The 19728-nt window shown below is 40.5% G+C and overlaps 1 protein-coding gene across 1 annotated transcript in view; it reads left to right on the top strand.

The window, feature by feature from the left end:
• LOC148830440 (unconventional myosin-VIIa-like) overlaps positions 1-19728 on the top strand; it is a 39306-nt gene that overhangs the window by 9623 nt on the left and 9955 nt on the right. Inside the window, exons 13-37 of the mRNA XM_088922372.1 lie at positions 247-457; positions 948-1083; positions 1649-1755; positions 4505-4642; positions 5000-5158; positions 5566-5658; positions 6786-6880; positions 7242-7326; positions 7776-7994; positions 8684-8791; positions 9236-9445; positions 9928-10131; positions 10460-10636; positions 11328-11417; positions 12648-12775; positions 12918-13044; positions 13206-13325; positions 13547-13720; positions 14144-14371; positions 14611-14781; positions 15478-15595; positions 16095-16221; positions 16581-16750; positions 18465-18655; positions 19022-19146. Coding sequence (XP_088778498.1) covers positions 247-457; positions 948-1083; positions 1649-1755; positions 4505-4642; positions 5000-5158; positions 5566-5658; positions 6786-6880; positions 7242-7326; positions 7776-7994; positions 8684-8791; positions 9236-9445; positions 9928-10131; positions 10460-10636; positions 11328-11417; positions 12648-12775; positions 12918-13044; positions 13206-13325; positions 13547-13720; positions 14144-14371; positions 14611-14781; positions 15478-15595; positions 16095-16221; positions 16581-16750; positions 18465-18655; positions 19022-19146 — 3711 coding nt within the window. The remainder of the gene's footprint in view (positions 1-246; positions 458-947; positions 1084-1648; positions 1756-4504; positions 4643-4999; positions 5159-5565; positions 5659-6785; positions 6881-7241; positions 7327-7775; positions 7995-8683; positions 8792-9235; positions 9446-9927; positions 10132-10459; positions 10637-11327; positions 11418-12647; positions 12776-12917; positions 13045-13205; positions 13326-13546; positions 13721-14143; positions 14372-14610; positions 14782-15477; positions 15596-16094; positions 16222-16580; positions 16751-18464; positions 18656-19021; positions 19147-19728) is intronic.

Below are 19728 nucleotides of genomic sequence, written 5' to 3'. Positions count from 1 at the left end.
GCCTCATGTCCAACAGTATCTATGTCTGCAAATATGCTTGGAAAGTTTAATTTTGTGTAGTTATCATGGGATTTTGACACATATTCCCAGGAAAAAAAAGAGGGACCAAAGCTTAATAGCTTTGTCCCTACATGGGCAGAGGAATTCTTCAAAGACTTTGAAAAGCTTGGCAATTCAACAGCTTCCACTCTTTCCACTCTCAACTTGATTCAGTTCTGTTCTGTTTTGTGTTGTTGGCTTCCCCAGTTTTGAGCAGCTGTGCATAAACTTTGCCAATGAGAACTTGCAACAGTTCTTTGTGCGCCACGTCTTCAAGCTGGAGCAGGAGGAGTACAACCTGGAGAACATCAACTGGCAGCACATCGAGTTCACTGACAACCAGGATGCTCTAGACATGATCGCCATCAAGCCCATGAACATCATCTCGCTCATTGACGAGGAAAGCAAGTTCCCCAAGGTAATGTCAGATGGGAGAAGAGGGCTTTCCCACCCATAGCTTCCTTCCAGCTCCCGGGGACAAAGATTGTACTATATTTTAATGAAAAATATCTGGTGTCGCAGGTTTCTGTTTTCTTGTCATTTTCGTGGTTATTTCAATTCTGGTGTTTGGTATCCCTGCACACTCCTGCTTATTGGAAGGGCTTTGATATACAGTAGACTCCCTCATGTAGTATTGCCCTCCATTGCTTAAGATTTCCTTAAGCAGGTTTCCAATTATTTAAGATTTCCATATTACTAAATCTAATAAGTAAATATTACATACATACAAGCCAATTGAACACTTTAAAAATTTCACTCAGTGATAAAATCACAAATTCCACTTACCTATGAGCAGATAAAAGCTGTATGAATAGTTTCTTGTTTGACATTATTTTCCATGGATATTAAATGCTCAGGTTACAATGCTAGCTCCATGTAAACATTTCGTACTGTATCTCCTCTCACAGGGTACTGACACCACTATGCTCTACAAACTGAATTCCCAGCACAAGCTCAACACCAACTACATCCCCCCAAAGAATACTTACGAAACTCAGTTTGGGATCAGCCACTTTGCTGGGGTGGTTTACTATGAGACCAAAGGTACTGCATTTTACTTTGCTTTGTGGGAACATTTGCTCATGGATCCAGGTCAAATCACGCCTTTGAATTTTGTCTCTTTTACTTGTTGCCGTAAAGATCATTTCACTGGTTATTTTTACATATTAATGGTAAAAATATTAACTAGCTCAAATTACACCATTTGGGAGAAGAAACCTCAGGCCTGGAGATTGGTTGTTTTAAGTAATTAAACAAGTTTCAATGGTCAGCTACTTTTTCTGCTGAGCTCTAATGAGGGTGAAACCCCTGTCTGTGGCTGGTATTTGTGACTTTATATACACAAAATGCAGAATTTGGGGCATACAGTATGTTTCAAACTTTACATTAATCCAACAATAAATATGAAGTATTGTTGTGCTGTAAAAAACAATACATTCTATTATTCCCTAAGGGTTGTCTTAAGCAACAAATGAACTACATAAAGCAATTTCGTAAATTAAAGAGGCATCTAATTTGACAAAACTCCCTCTGAAATCCTTTAATATGTTTTTAACAGAAACAAATGAAGGGAAAGACAATCTTGACAGGCCCTTTCCCTTAATTCCAGGTTTTCTAGAAAAGAACAGAGATACCCTCCATGGTGACATCATTCAGCTGGTCCACTCTTCCAAGAACAAGTTCATCAAGCAGATATTCCAGGCAGATGTGGCAATGGTACTGTCCTGTTGTCTGATTGATTATTTCTAAGTTAATGTAAAAATGGCACGTACTACTCATATCAGTACGTTTCTCCCTGTAATTAACATGCCCACTGAGGCTCCAATACATAGATGGTTAGGTGCAAAATGAAGCAAGCTGCTCATTTAGGTTAATGGAAAAAAGGTCTATATTCAGCACAACTGTCAGGACCAGTGATTTATGAGAAAGGGAATACAGACTGTTTTTTTTTACTACTCCTTCTTGGAGTATCACTCAGATTTATTTACTGAAGACGTTTATATCCTTTGCACATACTCTGTTCTTTGAATGTGGACAATATTCCCAATCGTATTTTCGGAGGATCTTGTATTTATTAATTGATACATTCCTCCACTCTAGCTGCAGTGCTATTGTTTTATAATATGTCTAAATCCTTGAAGTTTGCCCAGAGTCTAACTTGCCACTCTGAGGGTAATTTGCTAGGTGTCCATTTTCTAACAGAGAAGACGTGGCCACAGCTAACACTATCTGCAGGCATTGAAGCCTGTTCCTTTGCAGGACTTAATTCACTCACTTCCTTAATTAGTAGGGAATCACTTAATAAGATGTGGAGGAGCTAATGTAACAAAATTGAGAAAACACTGAGCTATGAGATGGAGTGAAAGGACATCATATGGAGTGACATGGTTTATTGTGTGTAATATTTACTGGGTACTGTTGGATTCCGTACTTAACATTATAGAACAACCACGTATTTCATTACGAAACACAAGACACTTTCATGCCCATTTTCTGGAAGACTTTGGTGGTTCCATTTCAAAGGCTTGAAGTCTTTGGTTTCTTTTTGCCTCAGATTGATTTTTCTGTGGTTGATATCTCTAATGCTGTCAGGTTTGTATCTGATGCTGGCCTGATTAACATTACCTCTTTCTCCTATCTTTCTGGCTGATATTCCACCTCAGTTTCTATGTGGCTATGGGCCTGGTGTGTTGGGTCAGCCCTCAACACCTCCTCCAAAGGTAAAATCGCCCACTTCCCCTGCGTCTTGACTGCTATGCTGATAGCACTGCCCCCAAGTCATTTCACTTGGCCCCCTCCCTTCACTTTCTCTCCTCACGTCACCATGATCTCTTTTGTCTGTATTTTCTCAATGTGATACAGCCAAAGTTTCTCTCTGGGCACCATCAGAAGATTTCAAGAATATTTCATGAATATTAGTTTACTTATGTACTCCTTCCTAAAGTCATTTTAGTTTTGCTAAAACCTGAGTGCAAAGTTCAAAGTTTTAATATATTGTTACTGCTGTTGTATTCCAACGTGTCGGTAATCTTTCAGATGATTACAGCTTCTCAACAAGAAATATCTCAACAACATTCCCCCCTGTGAAATTTTTCATCTCAGATATATTCCTTCCGTTTTGCATTCATTTTTCTTGTAGTGTGTGTGAGATGTACTTGTAACACACTACAGCTCCAATTCTGCTTTCTAGGATTTTAGATTTTGTCCAAATATTGTAGTGTCCCCTGGAATGGATTTAGTTCTGTTTTTTATTACTAACCTATAGTCTTTGCAGTTTGTTGAAATTGCTCACGTTGACTCTTAGGTGTTCGGTATACAGTAACAGTCTGACACAAGAGTGTTTATAATTTATTGATAATAACTGTGATGAGTTTAAGAGATTTGTCTTCTTCTGTGTAGCATTGGTTGAAATCAATCAAGAGATGCTGTGAATGTCACAAGTTTCTGGTGGAAAAAAACTTTCAAGATTTCTTGAAGTTCTGAGTACAACAATGTATCTCTTTTATGGAACATCAAGATGTGTATTTTATATAATCAAGAGTGATGAAGGGAAATCTCTTTTCAGTGGCCTGACTGAAATGTTGCTTGTAAATCATGAGCTACATTACCTTGAAACATGCTGAGAGGAAGCAACTGGTTGGACAAACATTAATACTTTATACTTGAGGTTCTGCTTATAGGGGTCTTACTAATGTATTATACATATTTAATATATAGTTAATTGAAGAACTCGCAATGTATTAATAAACCATTACACATATGTTAAAACGTTGAAGTATTTCTTTTAGTACACGGGCCTTATGCAAAGCCATTGGAAATATTGTATATTATATTAGGATGCATTAATAAAGTAGCGCTTGTTTATTAGTCATCCATTAATATATGTAAAATATTGCTAATAATATTGATAATATGGATGTATCTTGTTAGCAAGATTATTTCACTGTAGATTTCAGAGCTTTAGGTTACACAGTACTGTACATTCAAAAAATGTAATTCAAGGTTTTCTCATTTAAACAATAAATGACAAATAAAATTATTACCCAAGTCAGTCCTAATGGCTCCAGGGCATTTGATCCATTTCTTAATAGCTGATGCACCATGTTTTTGGTTCTAATCAAATCAAATTTGGGGTGCTTTAAAAAACTCTAAGAGTGAATCACAACTTGATACTTTCCTTGTTTGTCTTCTCAAACAGCACTAGCTTTTATAGAGAAATGGAAAAGCCTCATCTGAGAGTGTTCAGTCTAATAATAACCCTGTTGTCTGATAACAGTCTGAACTGAAATCCGTGCCTTGCAGTTTCCTGTAAAACAAGAAAAGATACCATAACAGCTCGGTCGAGTGTGAGTGAGAGTCAGAAAGAGGAGGTGGGAGGGGGAACAGGAAAGAGGGATGGCTTTGCCATTTTCTTCCCTGTCACTCTTTCCTGAGAGGCGAGTATCCTTCGTTTCCTGAATTGCAGGGTGCAGAGACCCGAAAACGCTCCCCAACTCTCAGCAGCCAGTTCAAACGCTCGCTGGAGCTGCTCATGAGAACGCTCAGTGTGTGTCAGCCCTTCTTCGTCCGCTGCATCAAACCCAATGAATACAAGAAACCGATGGTAAGCAAATCCGCCTGGTGAGGTCAGGTTATGCTGGGAACCTGAGGGGCAGTGCTTAAGCCGGAGGAGAGGTAATGTAAATGCGCTTCAACACACAAAAGAAGGGTTTTCAACTACTGCTTTGGCATTTCTGGCCAACAACAAAAAAATCTGCATAAAGATTCCCAGTTTTACAATTTCTTCATTTAAGTTTTATGGACGGCCTTCAGCAAAGGAGAATTCATGTTTTTCTCTTGTCTTGATACAGATAACAAGTACATTACAAACAGCACCTCTGTTCATTTTTGATATGCTATTTTGATATACCTGTTCTTGTTCAACACTCATGAACGGCTCTATGGTTTCCCGACCCTGCAGTTGTTCGACCGGGAACTGTGTGTGCGGCAGCTGAGGTACTCTGGGATGATGGAGACAATCCGGATTCGCCGTGCGGGATACCCCATCCGCTACACCTTTGTGGAGTTTGTGGATCGATACCGGGTCCTCATGCCTGGAGTCAAGCCTGCCTACAAACAGGTGGGCTGCCAGTGAGCCACATCCCAGAGCTTCGCTCCACAAAGGGACTGCAGGGAAAAGTTCCTGATTTCCATTTGCAGGAAGACGATCTGATCATTTGACTTCTTTTATAAGCTGTTTGCCCATAGGAGAAAATGAAGATCCTAGCGATTTTCTTAAAGGGATAATGTTATATCTAGTTTAACTACAGTGTTCCAGTCATTCCACGAGTGAGGAACTGTTTACTTTGAAAACAATAACTACAATGACACAGGTTTGCTTATTGTACGTCTTCCTGAGGTAGATGGTCATGGGCACACTACAAGAATCTGAGTTTAAGTTTCATACTGATGTTTCGTAAAGATACATATTATCCCCCACGGGCGCTGCCTTTAGTTAACGGTGCACATGTTTTGCTGTTTTTACAGGAAGATCTGCGAGGGACTTGTCAGAGAATAGCGGAAGCTGTGCTAGGGAGAGATGATGACTGGCAGATAGGAAAGACAAAGATTTTCCTCAAGGTAATGCTAAATGGAAATATCCGCAATATTGACCTTTATTGGAAAGCTGTTATTTTATGGCTGTAAAGTAGCATGCACTCTTCAAAGAGTGGCTGGAGGGTTCGACATAACAGAATAATGGATAACTCTCACTTCTAATTCCCTGCACTGCACTGATGCACTTAATTTAAAGATTCAGGATTGTCGATCTACATTGGACCTTAAAAGTACAACATTAATTTGATCATTGTTTTGTGCACAGAGACAACCCTTTTATTTAATTTTTGCTTCAGCCATCTTTAGACACTTGACAGGTCCTTTGTGAAATATGGAGTATATTTTCACCGTGCAGCTTAAAAACACTAAATCCCCATTGTTTTTATTCAGGAGTATGCAAATATACAGTCTTTTAACTTATAATGACATATAATGTCTTAAAGCAAAAGTTCTGATTCAATGACATTTGAAAGATAATTGAAAACAAGGTATCAAATCATGGTTACTGTAAAAAAACCTTTTTGTACTTTCATGTCTAACAATATGTACTAGCATTACTGATAAAACACATACACTTTTATGAGGTTGTTAAACATCATCTTATTGTACAAATGGCATAGAAACATCAACCAAGGCTGGTAAAAATAATTTGTGTTTGATTGTGTGGTTACATTTTAGCTTAAATAGAGAAGGGAACATCAGACTTAGGTCAAAAGTTCTTGGAAAGCATGTCCATCATTCTGAAGTGCCAAATATTTTTCCAGTCCCAGAGTCACTATCTGAAGGCCACAGCTGTGGAAGCAGGAAGTGCTTTACTTCAGAGGTAAAGAGGGCAAACTCAACACTTCCACACAGGAAGTGTCTGTAGAGGGGAGCTTTCTGTACTAGATGACAAAATCTAGTCTCTTTTGAAAGTGACAGCAAAAAACAGATTTCTGATGATGGCACTTGGTAACCAATGAGAAGGATTACTTCACAATATTTTGGTATGGCTGACATTTCAAGATTTCTAAGAAAATAAAAACAACATTATCTATGGTGTGGTACAGTTGTTTTTAGTAAACATTGAGATACTGTGCACAACCTGAGACCCTACTGCCATGTGTATCTTATGCATGTTAACTGATTTGAGCTCAAATCTGTTTCCACAGGATCACCATGATATGCTGCTGGAGATTGAGCGGGACAAGGCCATCACCGATAAGGTCATTCTCATCCAGAAGGTTGTCCGCGGCTTCAAAGACAGGTGAGGCCCACAGAGCAGGAGCTTATCTGCCTGGGAGAACTCTATGACATGCTATATTTGGCAACTGCCTCCTAACACTTTCAGCTTTTCAAGTACTGCTCTGGTTTTAAACAGCACTTGCTGAGCTTAATCCTTGCAGGTTCACATCACAGATAGATGAACTGGAAGTATATTTTATTGAAGAGCTCAGTTTTCACTACTTGATTTCTTGTAGAAGAGCGGGTTTGAACCTACAGATGAAATCCAGTCTAACCCCAACTGTAATGTAGAGTGTGTGTACTTGACATGGCCTCTTCCATTGTGCGTTCAGTAAGCCCAGATCCTGAATATGTGTGAATGTGGTTGTCACACTTTCTTATAGGTCCAATTTCCTGAAAATCAGAAAGTCGGTGATGGTGATACAAAAACACTGGAGAGGGTACTACTGTCGGAAGAATTACAGCGCAGTAAGGCCCCTTTCCCATTTAATGTGAAACCATTTGTATTATGAACAGCAGATGGTAAAAATGTACACACCAGTAATATCAGTCTGACAGCCAGCCAAATTGGTGTTTAAAATTGTTTTGCTGGTGCCCATAAAGGCAGTAGAAATACAGTATCTAAAACAATACTATAGCATATAAGATCTGTGCAGAGTATGACATAGCCAGCTAAGGGAGCACTAGTATATGAGGGAAGTTCTGTTGTGTTAAAATGGGTGACCTTGTATAAAAGAAATAGCACAGTTTTCCAGCCATACATTTGTACCCTAGATGAGCATCTTGCAGATGCAGGCCCTGCTGACGGACAAGCACAAGCCAACTGTCAGCTCTGTTTTGCAGCTTGTTGTTTTGTTTCGTCACTGTTCGGCCTGTCGACGAGAGAGCCCTCTGCCAAGTGCGTGTTTCTTTCCCAGATGCGGGTCGGGTTCTCGCGGCTTCAGGCGCTCTACAGGTCCCGTAAGCTGTATAAGACCTATCATGTGGCCAGGAAACGCATCATGGGCTTCCAGGCCCGATGCCGCGGCTTCCTGGTGCGTCGGGCCTTCAGGCACCGCCTCTGGGCTGTCATCACCATCCAGGCCTATGTCCGCGGCATGATCTCCCGGCGCCTCTACAAACGGCTTAAAGGAGAGGTGAGTTGGCAAACCACAACCGCAGCCAACAGAGCTATTTGTCTGCACAAAGATACGTCCTCTTGTAAAAATGGGGCACTGAGAATTTAATTGTTCCTTGGTTTTTCCAAACATATAGTATTCCTTATATTATACTACAGTATATAGTATATTTATAGTGTTGTCATTTCAGCCATGATTTTCTGATGGTTGTTCATTTTATTTTTTTAAAAATATATTCATGCCAAATGTCCTTGTAAGGGCACAGGATAAACAACATACTGTGATTACTACTGATAACCTTGTATACATACTGTACTTCCAACTGCTGCTCCATTAAGCTTTCTATGAGCGAATGACTCTATACAGTCTATGTACAAAAAAGAACAAGTAATTTCTCCCTGAAAAGCAGAAGGAAGGATGCAACTTTTAAGCTCTTAAGCCTTTTCCAAGTGTCACCTGTGTGGTGTTGCTAGCATTCAGAAGTTAGAGTGGGAAAAGAAACAAGTAGAGGTTGATTCCACAGTGTAAAGCAGAAAGAAAAGGCACAAAGCCTTCTTGAGGTGTCACTTTTCAGCCTGAAATTAACCTTTATGTGTACCTCACACCCTACCTCTTCATACAAAAAGTTGTATAGGAAGTTAAAGGCTCAGTTAAAAGGTTGAAAACTTGAATTCCCTAAAAAATTTAACCTGTGGCTTTGTGGTCAGTACCGTCGGCGCTTGGAGGCTGAGAAGATGCGCCTGGCAGAAGAGGAGAAGCTGAGGAACCAGATGAGTGCCAAGAAGGCCAAGGCAGAGGCTGAGAAGAAACACCAGGTGGGGAAATGGGGGAGCTGGAGATGGGAACACACCCCTTGCATCACCACCCTTTGTCCTGCTTCATATAAACAACAGATTCATCTTTTACCCAAATCAGCCAAAAGATTTTGGAAAAGACTAGATTGTTTTTTTACATCGAATGTCTCAAAAAATATGTAATCTTGAAAAATCTAAACCAGGTTTTTCATGTGTACATTTGATTTTGTTAGAGATATTGTTGATATATTGTTGATAGCGTATCGCAACTGATTCTACTTCCTCATACAGGTAGAATGGTTACATTTTCTGCTGCTGTTAAATCCCATCCTGCTGCGAATTAAGCAATGTCCCTTGGCCCTCTTGATCGATCTGATAGTCTGAGTATGTGAACCGAGTGTAAGAACCCCGGGGTGTGGACGAGAATAGCTGGTGACCTTGTGCCCCACTTGCCCTGGGTTGCAGGAGCGTCTGGCTCAGCTGGCCCGCGAAGACGCCGAGAGGGAGAAGAAGGAGCGCGAGGAGGCGAGACGCAAGAAGGAGATGGTAGAGCAGATGGAGAAGGCACGACAAGAGCCTGTCAATGACTCAGAAATGGTGGACAAGATGTTCGGCTTCCTGGGCACCACCAACTCCTTTCCAGGGCAGGAGGGACAGGCGCCGTCGGGATTTGAGGTAATCATGAGACACGCCCAGAATGCAGTCACAACCAGAGACCCCCCCCACCCCCCACAGGTGGAAGCACATGAGATTGTAACAGCTCTAAATTAACATCAGCGCTCTTTGCTTCCTCATGAAAGAATGACTGGGAAATGAACAAGGATCATCCAGTCTCCAGAAAACGAGCATCTGGTCTCATACTTCACACACTCATGTGTACAGGCCTTAATTAAGACCCTATAATTAAGCCCAGCTCAAGAGGGATCTATTTCCCTTCAATAATGAAAAAGATGACTATACTCAATCTCTACTCAATAATGACTGAGATGTCAAAAAAAACAAAGCATTTACCGGGACGTACAGTAAATGTATCAATGAAAAAGTAAACACCAAGATAAAATGAAACAATTAGTCCCACAAGGAGAGAGAAGTATCTGTGTTTACCAGGCAGTTGCCTATTGTGAGTGTCAGCGAGGCGGTGTGTATTTGTGTGCCAGGACCTGGAACGGGCTCGGAAGGAGCTGGAGGAGGAGGACCTGGATGAGGCACTGCCCCTGCCGGAGGAGGAGCAGGAAGATCTCTCCGAGTACAAGTTTGCCAAGTTCGCCGCCACTTACTTCCAGGGCACCACTACACAAACCTACATCCGGCGCCCACTCAAGCAGCCTCTTCTTTTCCACGAGGACGAGGGAGACCAGCTGGTAGGTGTTGGTTTCACTAAGTGAACATTCTCAGTTCTGCTTGTATTTTCAAAAATAATGACCCTGCCCCGTCATCTGTTCTGAACATGTCTGAAGGTGATTTTTACGGACAATTTACTTGTTCAATTTCCTTATTAATTCTTTTGAGTTTATACTATAGATTAAAAACATTAATCTGAAAGTTGTTGGGGATGGACTAATATCTTTATGGGCTCGCCATTGAACACAGAATCTGGTTTAAACATAGAAACCTAGAGCTAAGGATGTCCAACGTCTACCTCTTCTAGAGTGATGACTGGGGCTAGTGGAAGTGTTTTCGTATTTACAGGCTGCCTTAGCCGTGTGGATCACAGTGCTGAGGTTCATGGGAGATCTGCCTGAACCGAAGTATCACACAGCCATGAGCGATGGCAGCGAGAAGATCCCAGTCATGACCAAGATCTACGAGACCCTGGGGAAGAGGACCTACAAGAGGGAGCTGCAGGCCCTACAGGGGGAGGGAGAGGTGAGGAGCTGCAGAATGGGCTGTGGGCACAGTTGCTTGTTCACCTCAAGAAATTAACTCCCATCTGATTGTGAGATCAGGCCGATAGCACAGAAAGACATCATTTTCCCATGTCAGACAATAATGAGATACTGTTTGTGAAGCTGACCAACCTCAGCCTTTTAAGATTTGTGCTAGTTTAGGTGACACAAATGCTCTTTAGTAAACCTAGTGTAGCATATGGAGCTGTGTTATCAAACGTTGCACGACAGACTGTTCACTCAGTGCATGGTGTAGTGCATGTATGTGCACTCTATAAATAAACTATGTGCTCTCTTTATCATGTATTGGCATTGTGAAACACTCTTGTATGTTAAATAAATAGAATTGGAGAATATTAATCAAGCTTTATACATCTGGTGACCTTACAGAGAGAATGTGGTGCTATTACAGAAACATGGCATCCAGCAAATCACCAAAACTGGATAAAGCAATGTGTGTGTTAAGCAATATAAAATCCAGTGTATCTACAGGAACTGAAAATTAGGTTTGTTATACCTAAGGATGCAAAAACACTTAAATCATTGGTGCACATGGATTTTTGCACAACAAAGTAACTAAATTCCTGAATTCAACTGCATTGCTCAAATATTCATGGCTTTTTAACATTTCTGATTTGCTCTGTATAGAATTCTTTATTTTTTGTTTGCAGAACACTCACATTGACAGCCACAAGAAGAACAGTGTGCGCCACAAGCTAGTGTCTCTCACGCTTAAGAAAAAATCAAAGTTAACAGAGGAGGTGAGACTTGATTTGGAAACCACAGCTTCTGCATGTGTGTGACCTGACTGAAATTAGACCCCAAAAAGTCATTTTTACAGTTGAGTATTCATCTTGCTGGAGATAATCTGTAAATCTGTAATCATACCTAAAAAAAGGTATTCTGATAATGCATACTAACATGTTTTTCACTTCTAATTAATATGATAAGTACTGTCTTTTATGTGTAAGTCCATGATTTAATCATTCTAATTGATTTAACCAGATAAATCAGTTGCAAACAAATTCTAAAATATGCAGAAACAACCTGGCCAGTAGGATTACACCATTGTCATGCAGAAAATAATGCACTGAAAGAGAACAATAAAAATAAATTACACAGCATATCAGGGCATAATATAACAGGATGTTGCAGTGTCAACAAGGGCAAGTGACAATCTACAATTATACAGCTGAAATCACTATCACATACAAAATAGTTTCAGCTCACTCCGATGATTGTTGTAGGCAAGTAAATCCCAGTCAGTTGTTGCTTTCAGGAGATTCATTCTCATAAAAGCACTACATCTTGAAAGATGGCAGAGGGAACTGCATTAAATTATAAAGACAGGAAAATGTTTTCCCAATTAGAGATCTATAAATTAACTTAAACCAATGAAGTATTCTTCTAGTTAGTAGATTGGGCTGATCAATCGAGGGGTAAAGATCACAGTAATGAGAGGGACTGGGAGCACCAGTGGTAAATTCTGAGGCAGAATGTAAGATGACATCACATTCCCCAAGAGCAGCTCTATCTCACAAACAAACAGCTTCAAAAGAACAGTCATTCTAAAACCGTGCAAAAAAAAATTACAGCATTTTCTGAAGAACAGTGTGATCCACATCACACAAAATATCAAAAGCCTTAGATAAATCTATAAGGATGGCAGCAGAAGAATTTAAGTCTGCTGTAACACTTTCATGCCCAGAACAAAACCATCCATCTCCGATACAATGCAGCTAGAGATCCTAACTTTGTGTCAACAATTTTTCCATTGTCCTGGAAAGACAAGGCAAAATGGACATTTGTCTATAACTTTGCACTTTTCTCTTTTTTTGAAAAGAGGCAGAGCCAGAGCAGGCATTGAGTCCGCCGGATGTTTAAAATGAGAGGCTACATCCTTGTGACATGAGTATGGTATTGGTGGTGCAGGCGGTGAGTGATCTTCTCCCCACATAAGCCCTGGTTACCTGTTCCATGTGTGTCCTCAGGTGACGAAGAGGCTGAACGATGGAGAGCACAGTCTACAGGGCAACAGCATGCTGGAGGACCGTCCCACCTCCAACCTGGAGAAGCTGCACTTCATCATCGGCAATGGCATCCTGCGGCCAGCCCTGAGGCAAGTCTGTCTCCGTCCCTCCTGCTCTAAGCCCCAGGAAGGACCCAACACAGACTGCTCTGTGCACAAGTGCCTTGATCATATCTTTGCTCGTTGGATCTGCTGGATCTTAAATCGCTTGCTTATGCTTGTCTGTTGGTAGAGATGAGATCTACTGTCAGATCTGCAAACAGCTGACTCAGAACCCATCGAAAAGCAGCCACGCCCGAGGATGGATCCTCGTGTCCCTCTGTGTGGGCTGCTTTGCCCCCTCTGAGAAATTTGTCAAAGTAAGGCTTTGTTTTGGGCCCTGCTCTTTTCAGAAATGATGTCTGTGGTATAGTCTGTTTCCCCCTGGGTTGAACTGCCTTCCTCCTTTTTATTTCTTGAAATCAATGTTTGCCAAGTGCATGATCACCAGCACATGGTCTCCCCTGATCTCCTCTTGCAGTATTTAAGAAACTTCATCAGTGACGGCCCACCTGGCTATGCCCCATATTGTGAGGAGAGGCTGAGGAGGACCTTTGTGAATGGGACAAGAACACAGCCACCCTCCTGGCTGGAGCTCCAGGTACCGTAATTTTCTCTACATCCGCCGTTCTTTGTCCAGACCTCAAAGAAGATGTGTTTTGGCATTTGTGTGAGTTGCATCTTCCGGATTAGTACGCAGGTGTATCAGGAGAAAAGATCAACCTGAGACTCAGTGGACATAATTCTAATTTGAAACATTGGTTACCAAATCCATTTTTAATCTCTAGCTATAAGCAAATAACTTTGCTCCTTTTATCCCAGGCTACAAAGTCAAAGAAACCCATCATGCTGCCTGTAACATTCATGGACGGCACAACTAAGACTCTGCTGACGGACTCAGCCACAACCGCCAAAGAGCTCTGCAATGCTCTCGCAGATAAGATCAACCTGAAGGACCGCTTTGGCTTCTCCCTCTACATTGCCTTATTTGATAAGGTAACTGTTGAATGCTTTGCCCGGGGATTAATGTAGCCTGGGCTTTTAAGGCCTGTAATTCTTTCACACTTTGGATCGGTATATTACGTCTTGCATCAGAGGGCTATGACCAGGATTCTTACTCCTTTGTAAATAAGCGGAAGTAAATTCTTGTAATTTTTCTTACAGCTTTATTGTTGTGGGCCCGCAGCCTGAAAATACTTTTTTTTTCCATTTAGAACTTATCTGCATTCTTTAACTTCATGTTGTGAGTTGGTTTTGATGACAACGTACCGTATCCTAGTGAGCAATTGGCATCACAGAAATGTGCACTGCTATCCATGTAGGTAGGGCAATCCATTTCGATGACCAGATCGTGCAGAATAATTGCTGAGCCCGGGAGGACCTTGTCTCCACTCTGCTATGGCTGTCTTCCCCCTGTAGGTGTCTTCTCTGGGCAGCGGGAACGACCACGTGATGGACGCAGTGTCCCAGTGCGAACAGTACGCCAAGGAGCAGGGAGCCCAAGAGCGCAATGCGCCTTGGAGGCTCTTCTTCCGTAAGGAGATCTTCACGCCCTGGCACAGCCCCAGTGAGGACAACGTGGCCACCAACCTCATCTACCAGCAGATTGTCAGGGGGGTGAAATTCGGGGAGTACCGCTGTGACCGGGTGAGTTCTGATTCTGAACTTCAGGCTAGAAGTTGGAGCATCAGATTATAAAATGGAAGCTGGGATGAATACTCATAGGACGCCTATGCATGACAAAAAAAGATAATATTCGGTTTATAAACGTTCTGTTCACTCAATCACTTTTTTGCAGTAAATGTCCATGTGAGACATTAGAAAGTGTTGGTGTTAAACCTGCAAGTCTCTTTCATGATTTCGCTGCCTTCTGCATCCTTGCTCAGGAAGAAGACCTGGCAGAGCTGGCCTCCCAGCAGTACTATGTGGACTATGGCTCAGATGTGCTCCTGGAACGACTGCTCAGCTTAATCCCTTCCTATATCCCAGACCGAGAGATCAGCTCTTCCAAGACTGTGGAGAAGTGGGCACAATTCATCATGGCAGCACATAAAAAGGTAAAAACGTGCACCCAGAGGACATCCTTAAAAAAAACATTGGCATTGGGAATCCAGTGCAGTGGCTCTCAATCTAGATCCTAAAATACCACTGTGTCTGCAGTTTCAGTTTTTTTCGGTTGGGCCTTTAATCACCTGAGATAATTGCTGCCAGTAATTGATCTCTTTGCTTGTTTGACCTTTTTCTGCACTTTTTGGCCTTGGTTCCCCAAATACCCTAGTTCTTAGTCAGTTCTGAGTAATCTCTGTATCTTCTGGTTTTTGCTCTAGCTGAGTTCATTCCATTTTTTCTATTTCTATTTTCTATTTCCACATCTATTTTCTATTTTTTTATCATTTTAAAATTGGCTTTCAGCTCTCTAAAAGCTCCATGTGATTTGTAACTGGTATGAACCCTGTGCTAATTAATGAGTTTCAAGACTGTCCTCGTTCACCTCATTCAGGTGTGCTAGAATTTAATTTAAGCAAATTAAAACAACAAGTAAAACAACACTGAGTCACTGTGGGAGTCGACTGATAAACTGTTATTTCCAACATGTCTTTTCATCCTCATCATCCGTTGATCACTTGTTAATAGATTAAAGAACTACTGCGCTCGTGCAATGCAGCTGCAGATCAACTAAACCTTTCATGCGGTTATTGCTTTTGGAAAAGTAAGAAATTCTGTGGAGTTTTTGTAACCCTTTCGTTCTGCAGGGAATTTACACCCAGAAAAGAATGGACCCCCAGAAGGTCAAGGAGGAAGTGGTAGATTTTGCTCGATTCAAGTGGCCTTTACTTTTCTCACGATTTTATGAAGCCTTTAAATTTTCAGGTTGGTGGACATTCGTTTTTTGAGATTTTAAGATTAAGATATTTTAATGGATTAGAGGAGAGAGGCTTGGTGGTACTACTGTGTCACAGCTTCAAGATGCTGGTTTACCTTATACAGTGAGAGACTGTGTGTACAGGGCTGGTAATGTCTATTCTCCATGTTTGCGTAGGTGTTCTCAGGGTACTCCAGTTTCTTCCCACCGCCTAAAATGGGAAGGTTTGATAGAATACTTTACATTGTCCTGGTGTGCTAAAGTTGTGTGTGCCATCCTCACTTGTTAACTGTCATCACGCATTTCACAAACTTTAGTTGTTACTGCTGCTGGCCTGGCTCATCACAGATTAATATCTTTGCCTTTTTAAAAAGAGTACAGTGTATTGTGGTATATTGAGCCATCTGTTTATTTTATCTTCAGGTTTTACAACTGTCATCAATTTAGTTTCTGAAATGCTTAATTCTGCAATTAGTTTTTGAGAGATTTTGTTGCTTCATTAAATAGGCCCCAGTCTGCCAAAGAATGATGTGATTGTGGCCGTGAACTGGACGGGGGTTTATTTTGTTGATGAACAAGAGCAAGTCCTCCTGGAACTCTCCTTTCCTGAAATCACAGCGGTCTCCAGCAGCAGGTACATCTGTCTGATTGATTAGTTGACCTTACGGGTCTAGTTTCTCACTGTCCATCAGAGGAGGAATATATTCAGACTGCTAGTGCAGTGCACATTGAAAAGAACAGATTTATTTATCGTAAAGGTTTGCTGTGCTAAGAATTATTTTTTACAGAAAAAACTTCAGTTGTTTTCCAGTGTACAATTCATTGGCAATCCCTTAGTTGAAACTGAGAACATCAGCAGTATAAGTCGTAAAATTGGTCATCTGTTGCTAATGTGCATCTGTAGCTATAATTCCTAATGAAATGTGGGAAGCCAATAAACAGTGCGAGCATTGAAATGGCTTTTTTTTCATGTTTACCAACTTTCAATGACAGAGGAGGCAAGTTACAAGGACAAAGCTTCACTCTCGCCACCATCAAGGGAGATGAGTACACCTTCACCTCCAACAATGCAGAAGACATCCGAGACCTCGTCGTCACCTTCCTCGAAGGCCTGAGGAACCGGTCCAAGTTTGTGGTGGCTCTGCAGGACAACCCCAATCCTGGTAAGATATCGGTTCACAAAGAAATCAAGTTATTAAGGTGTTCCCAAATCCTGAGCATCACACCAAAGGAATTCAGATTCTTTCTCTGACTGCAAACCTCAGACCCACAGACTGAGCAGCAGCTAGGATTGTACTTTTTGATTGATTGATGGAACAAACCTCTCATTTGATTTAAGGCTTGGCAGGGCCTGTTAAGACACAAAACCTCTATTTTCATTACATTACTTATCATTCTAATAGGTCTGCTGTGTGGGCTTGGTCATAGCCTTTGAAGATTTTGAATACATGTACCAGCTCCCTTTTCTGTTCAAGAAAAGGTAGTTTTCTCCATTCAAGGCTAAATTAAGTTCCTCCAGCCTGTGAGTGTAAGATATTTCTATAAACATCTGTTTCTGGACTGATTCCAGAACAGCAATATCTTTTTTTGAACCATGGAGACCAAAATTTATATAATATTGTAAATAAGTCCTTACTAGAACATTATACCATTTAACATAACATGCCTTGATTTTAACACAACGCCTTTGACGATATATCTTAACTTTATTTTCTTTTATATTGATTTCCCACACTGTCTATAAAATGAAAAAATATGTCAACAAACATTGTCTTTTTCATAAGTAGCCACTAGATTTAGATCAGTATTTCCATTTTATATTTATTTATATTATACCTTGCACTTGTCTAAATTAAATGTAATCTGTTAGGTCTTTGCCAAGTTTCAAATGCTATCTAAATCTTTTTAAATTAATTTTGCTGCTTTAACAGTTTTCCTAATCCTCCTATTGTTGTATAATCCGCAAACTTTAGCAATTTTTTAACTACATTAAATACTTTTATAATTCTATTACATAATTTTATAATTATATTAATTACTTTTTAATTACTCTACTAATTAAGAGCAGGCGTCCTAGTACAGATCCTCTACCCTAGTCTGAACACCCCAGGCAATCAAGTTTCTTTAAAGCCTATCGCCTGAAATGTAAGAATTAATATTTCATGAGGAACATTATCAAAATCCTTCTGAACATACAAATACATATAAATACACCATGCCACATGCTCTGTGTGTCTGCATGAGTGTTGCTGTTTGTTTAGAGAGCTCTAACAGGATGGACAGGTGAGACCTACCTTTTCTAAATTCTTATTGACTGTTCCCTAGAATATTATTTTCATATACTGTATGTGATCTTCTGGTTAAGTTCATATAATTGTTTCCATAACCTTCCATGTAACAGAAGTCATAATTATTGGTCTATAAATACTTAGGTCAATTTCTTTCAACCGTCTTATCAACAAGGAATACAGGGCGATTTTCTAGTCCACAAGTTGCTTCAATGGCTTCTGAATAACATCTCTAGTTTCCTTCAGTGCAATTAGTAATTAATGAGATACCAAGATACGAAGGCCCTGGGGGATTATTAATCTTGAGCACTTCTAGTAATTGAAACGTAAACACTTGAATAAAATACTCAATTAGTATATCAGCTATTTCTCGTTCATTGTCTAGAAGTTTCCATTGCTGTCTCAGAAATAATTTACATATCCTTCTAATTAAGAATATTACTATTTACCATATCCTTATTATAAAGATGAATAGATTTACTATACACTCATTACAATTTGTACATTTCTATTCCAGTGTAGGGACAAGAAGGCAGAAGAAATAATAATAATATTGATGTAATTAATAATATTGTTTTAATGATTGCAGCTGGAGATGAGTCCTCATTCCTGAGTTTTGTGAAGGGAGATCTCATCCTGTTGGACCAGGACACTGGGGAGCAGGTAATGAACTCTGGCTGGGCTCATGGCATCAATGACAGGACCAAGCAGAAGGGCGATTTCCCTGCAGACTGTGTCTACGTGCTGCCCACTGTCACCAGGCCACAGTCTGAGATTGTGGTGAGTGACGCTTCACAACATTTGGTACACTGTTCAAAAAGTTCAGATTTAAAATATAAAATAAAAACCTCAATATTATTAAAGTGCTTTGTGCAAAATCATGAGATTTGACTAAGAATTAGCCTACTGTATCTTTTTTAATTTGACAAAATCCCTACATAATTAACAGAAATAGCGTTCCAGTTTATCTCAGTTCGTATCTTCCAGAGATATTTTTTTTTTTTATGTAGCGTCCAACCTTTGTACAAAGCTGGCTGATCATCCCCCGGTACACAAAGCTTCCATAACTGTAGGTTACTCCCAGGACGACACAGAGGTTTTGACACACATACACACACATTAGCTAAGCTCTCTCTGTGTCTCCAGGCCTTGGTTACCATGACACCTGACCAGAGACAGGATGCCATCAGGACATCTCAGCTGGCTCTGGTAGACAGCGAGGAGAAAGTCAAGCCCTATACACTAGAGGAATTCTCCTATGATTACTTCAGGTACCAGAGGGTTTCATGCAGAATTACCTGCGGTTAAAGATGGTATGGCCTAAAGATTTGCCAGACGAAGAAAAAGCGATAAATGTATTGGAAAATTCTGTCAATTTTCTAACAGCTTCATCCAATTCGGAGTCGTGGGAAGACTGGAGCCTGATCTTGGCAGAAACTTAGATCTGAGATGGTGGGACGCCAGTCCATCACCAGACGTATCAGATAATTGTCTTTCCCAAATGGAATATATGTCAAAGATTTTGTTTTGAGTTGAAATTTTCAAAATAGTGAATCTTGAATACATAATAAAACTCCACTTTCCAGAGAAAATAATGGTCTTACTGAAGGATGACCAATTAACTGGTCAGATTGGTACCCTGTCGAGGTCTAAATCCTACAGGTCTCCTTCTGCCATTATTTCACTATTTTTAGAATATGTATTTTTACCATTTTGAAAGCCGTGACCAAGTAACTAGTTTCCTTTCCAAAACAATACTTTCAAACTAATACTGTATTAGTATCATCCACTGTCTCTCCCTCCCTGACGGGCTGTGTTGCCACTCTCTGTGGAGGCTGAAATGAAGGTGATTG

The sequence above is a fragment of the Atractosteus spatula genome, chromosome 7, assembly GCF_055471065.1.
Source record: "Atractosteus spatula isolate fAtrSpa1 chromosome 7, fAtrSpa1.hap1, whole genome shotgun sequence".
NCBI classification, from domain to species: Eukaryota; Metazoa; Chordata; class Actinopteri; order Semionotiformes; family Lepisosteidae; genus Atractosteus; species Atractosteus spatula.
This window is presented reverse-complemented; position numbering and strand designations above follow the sequence as displayed.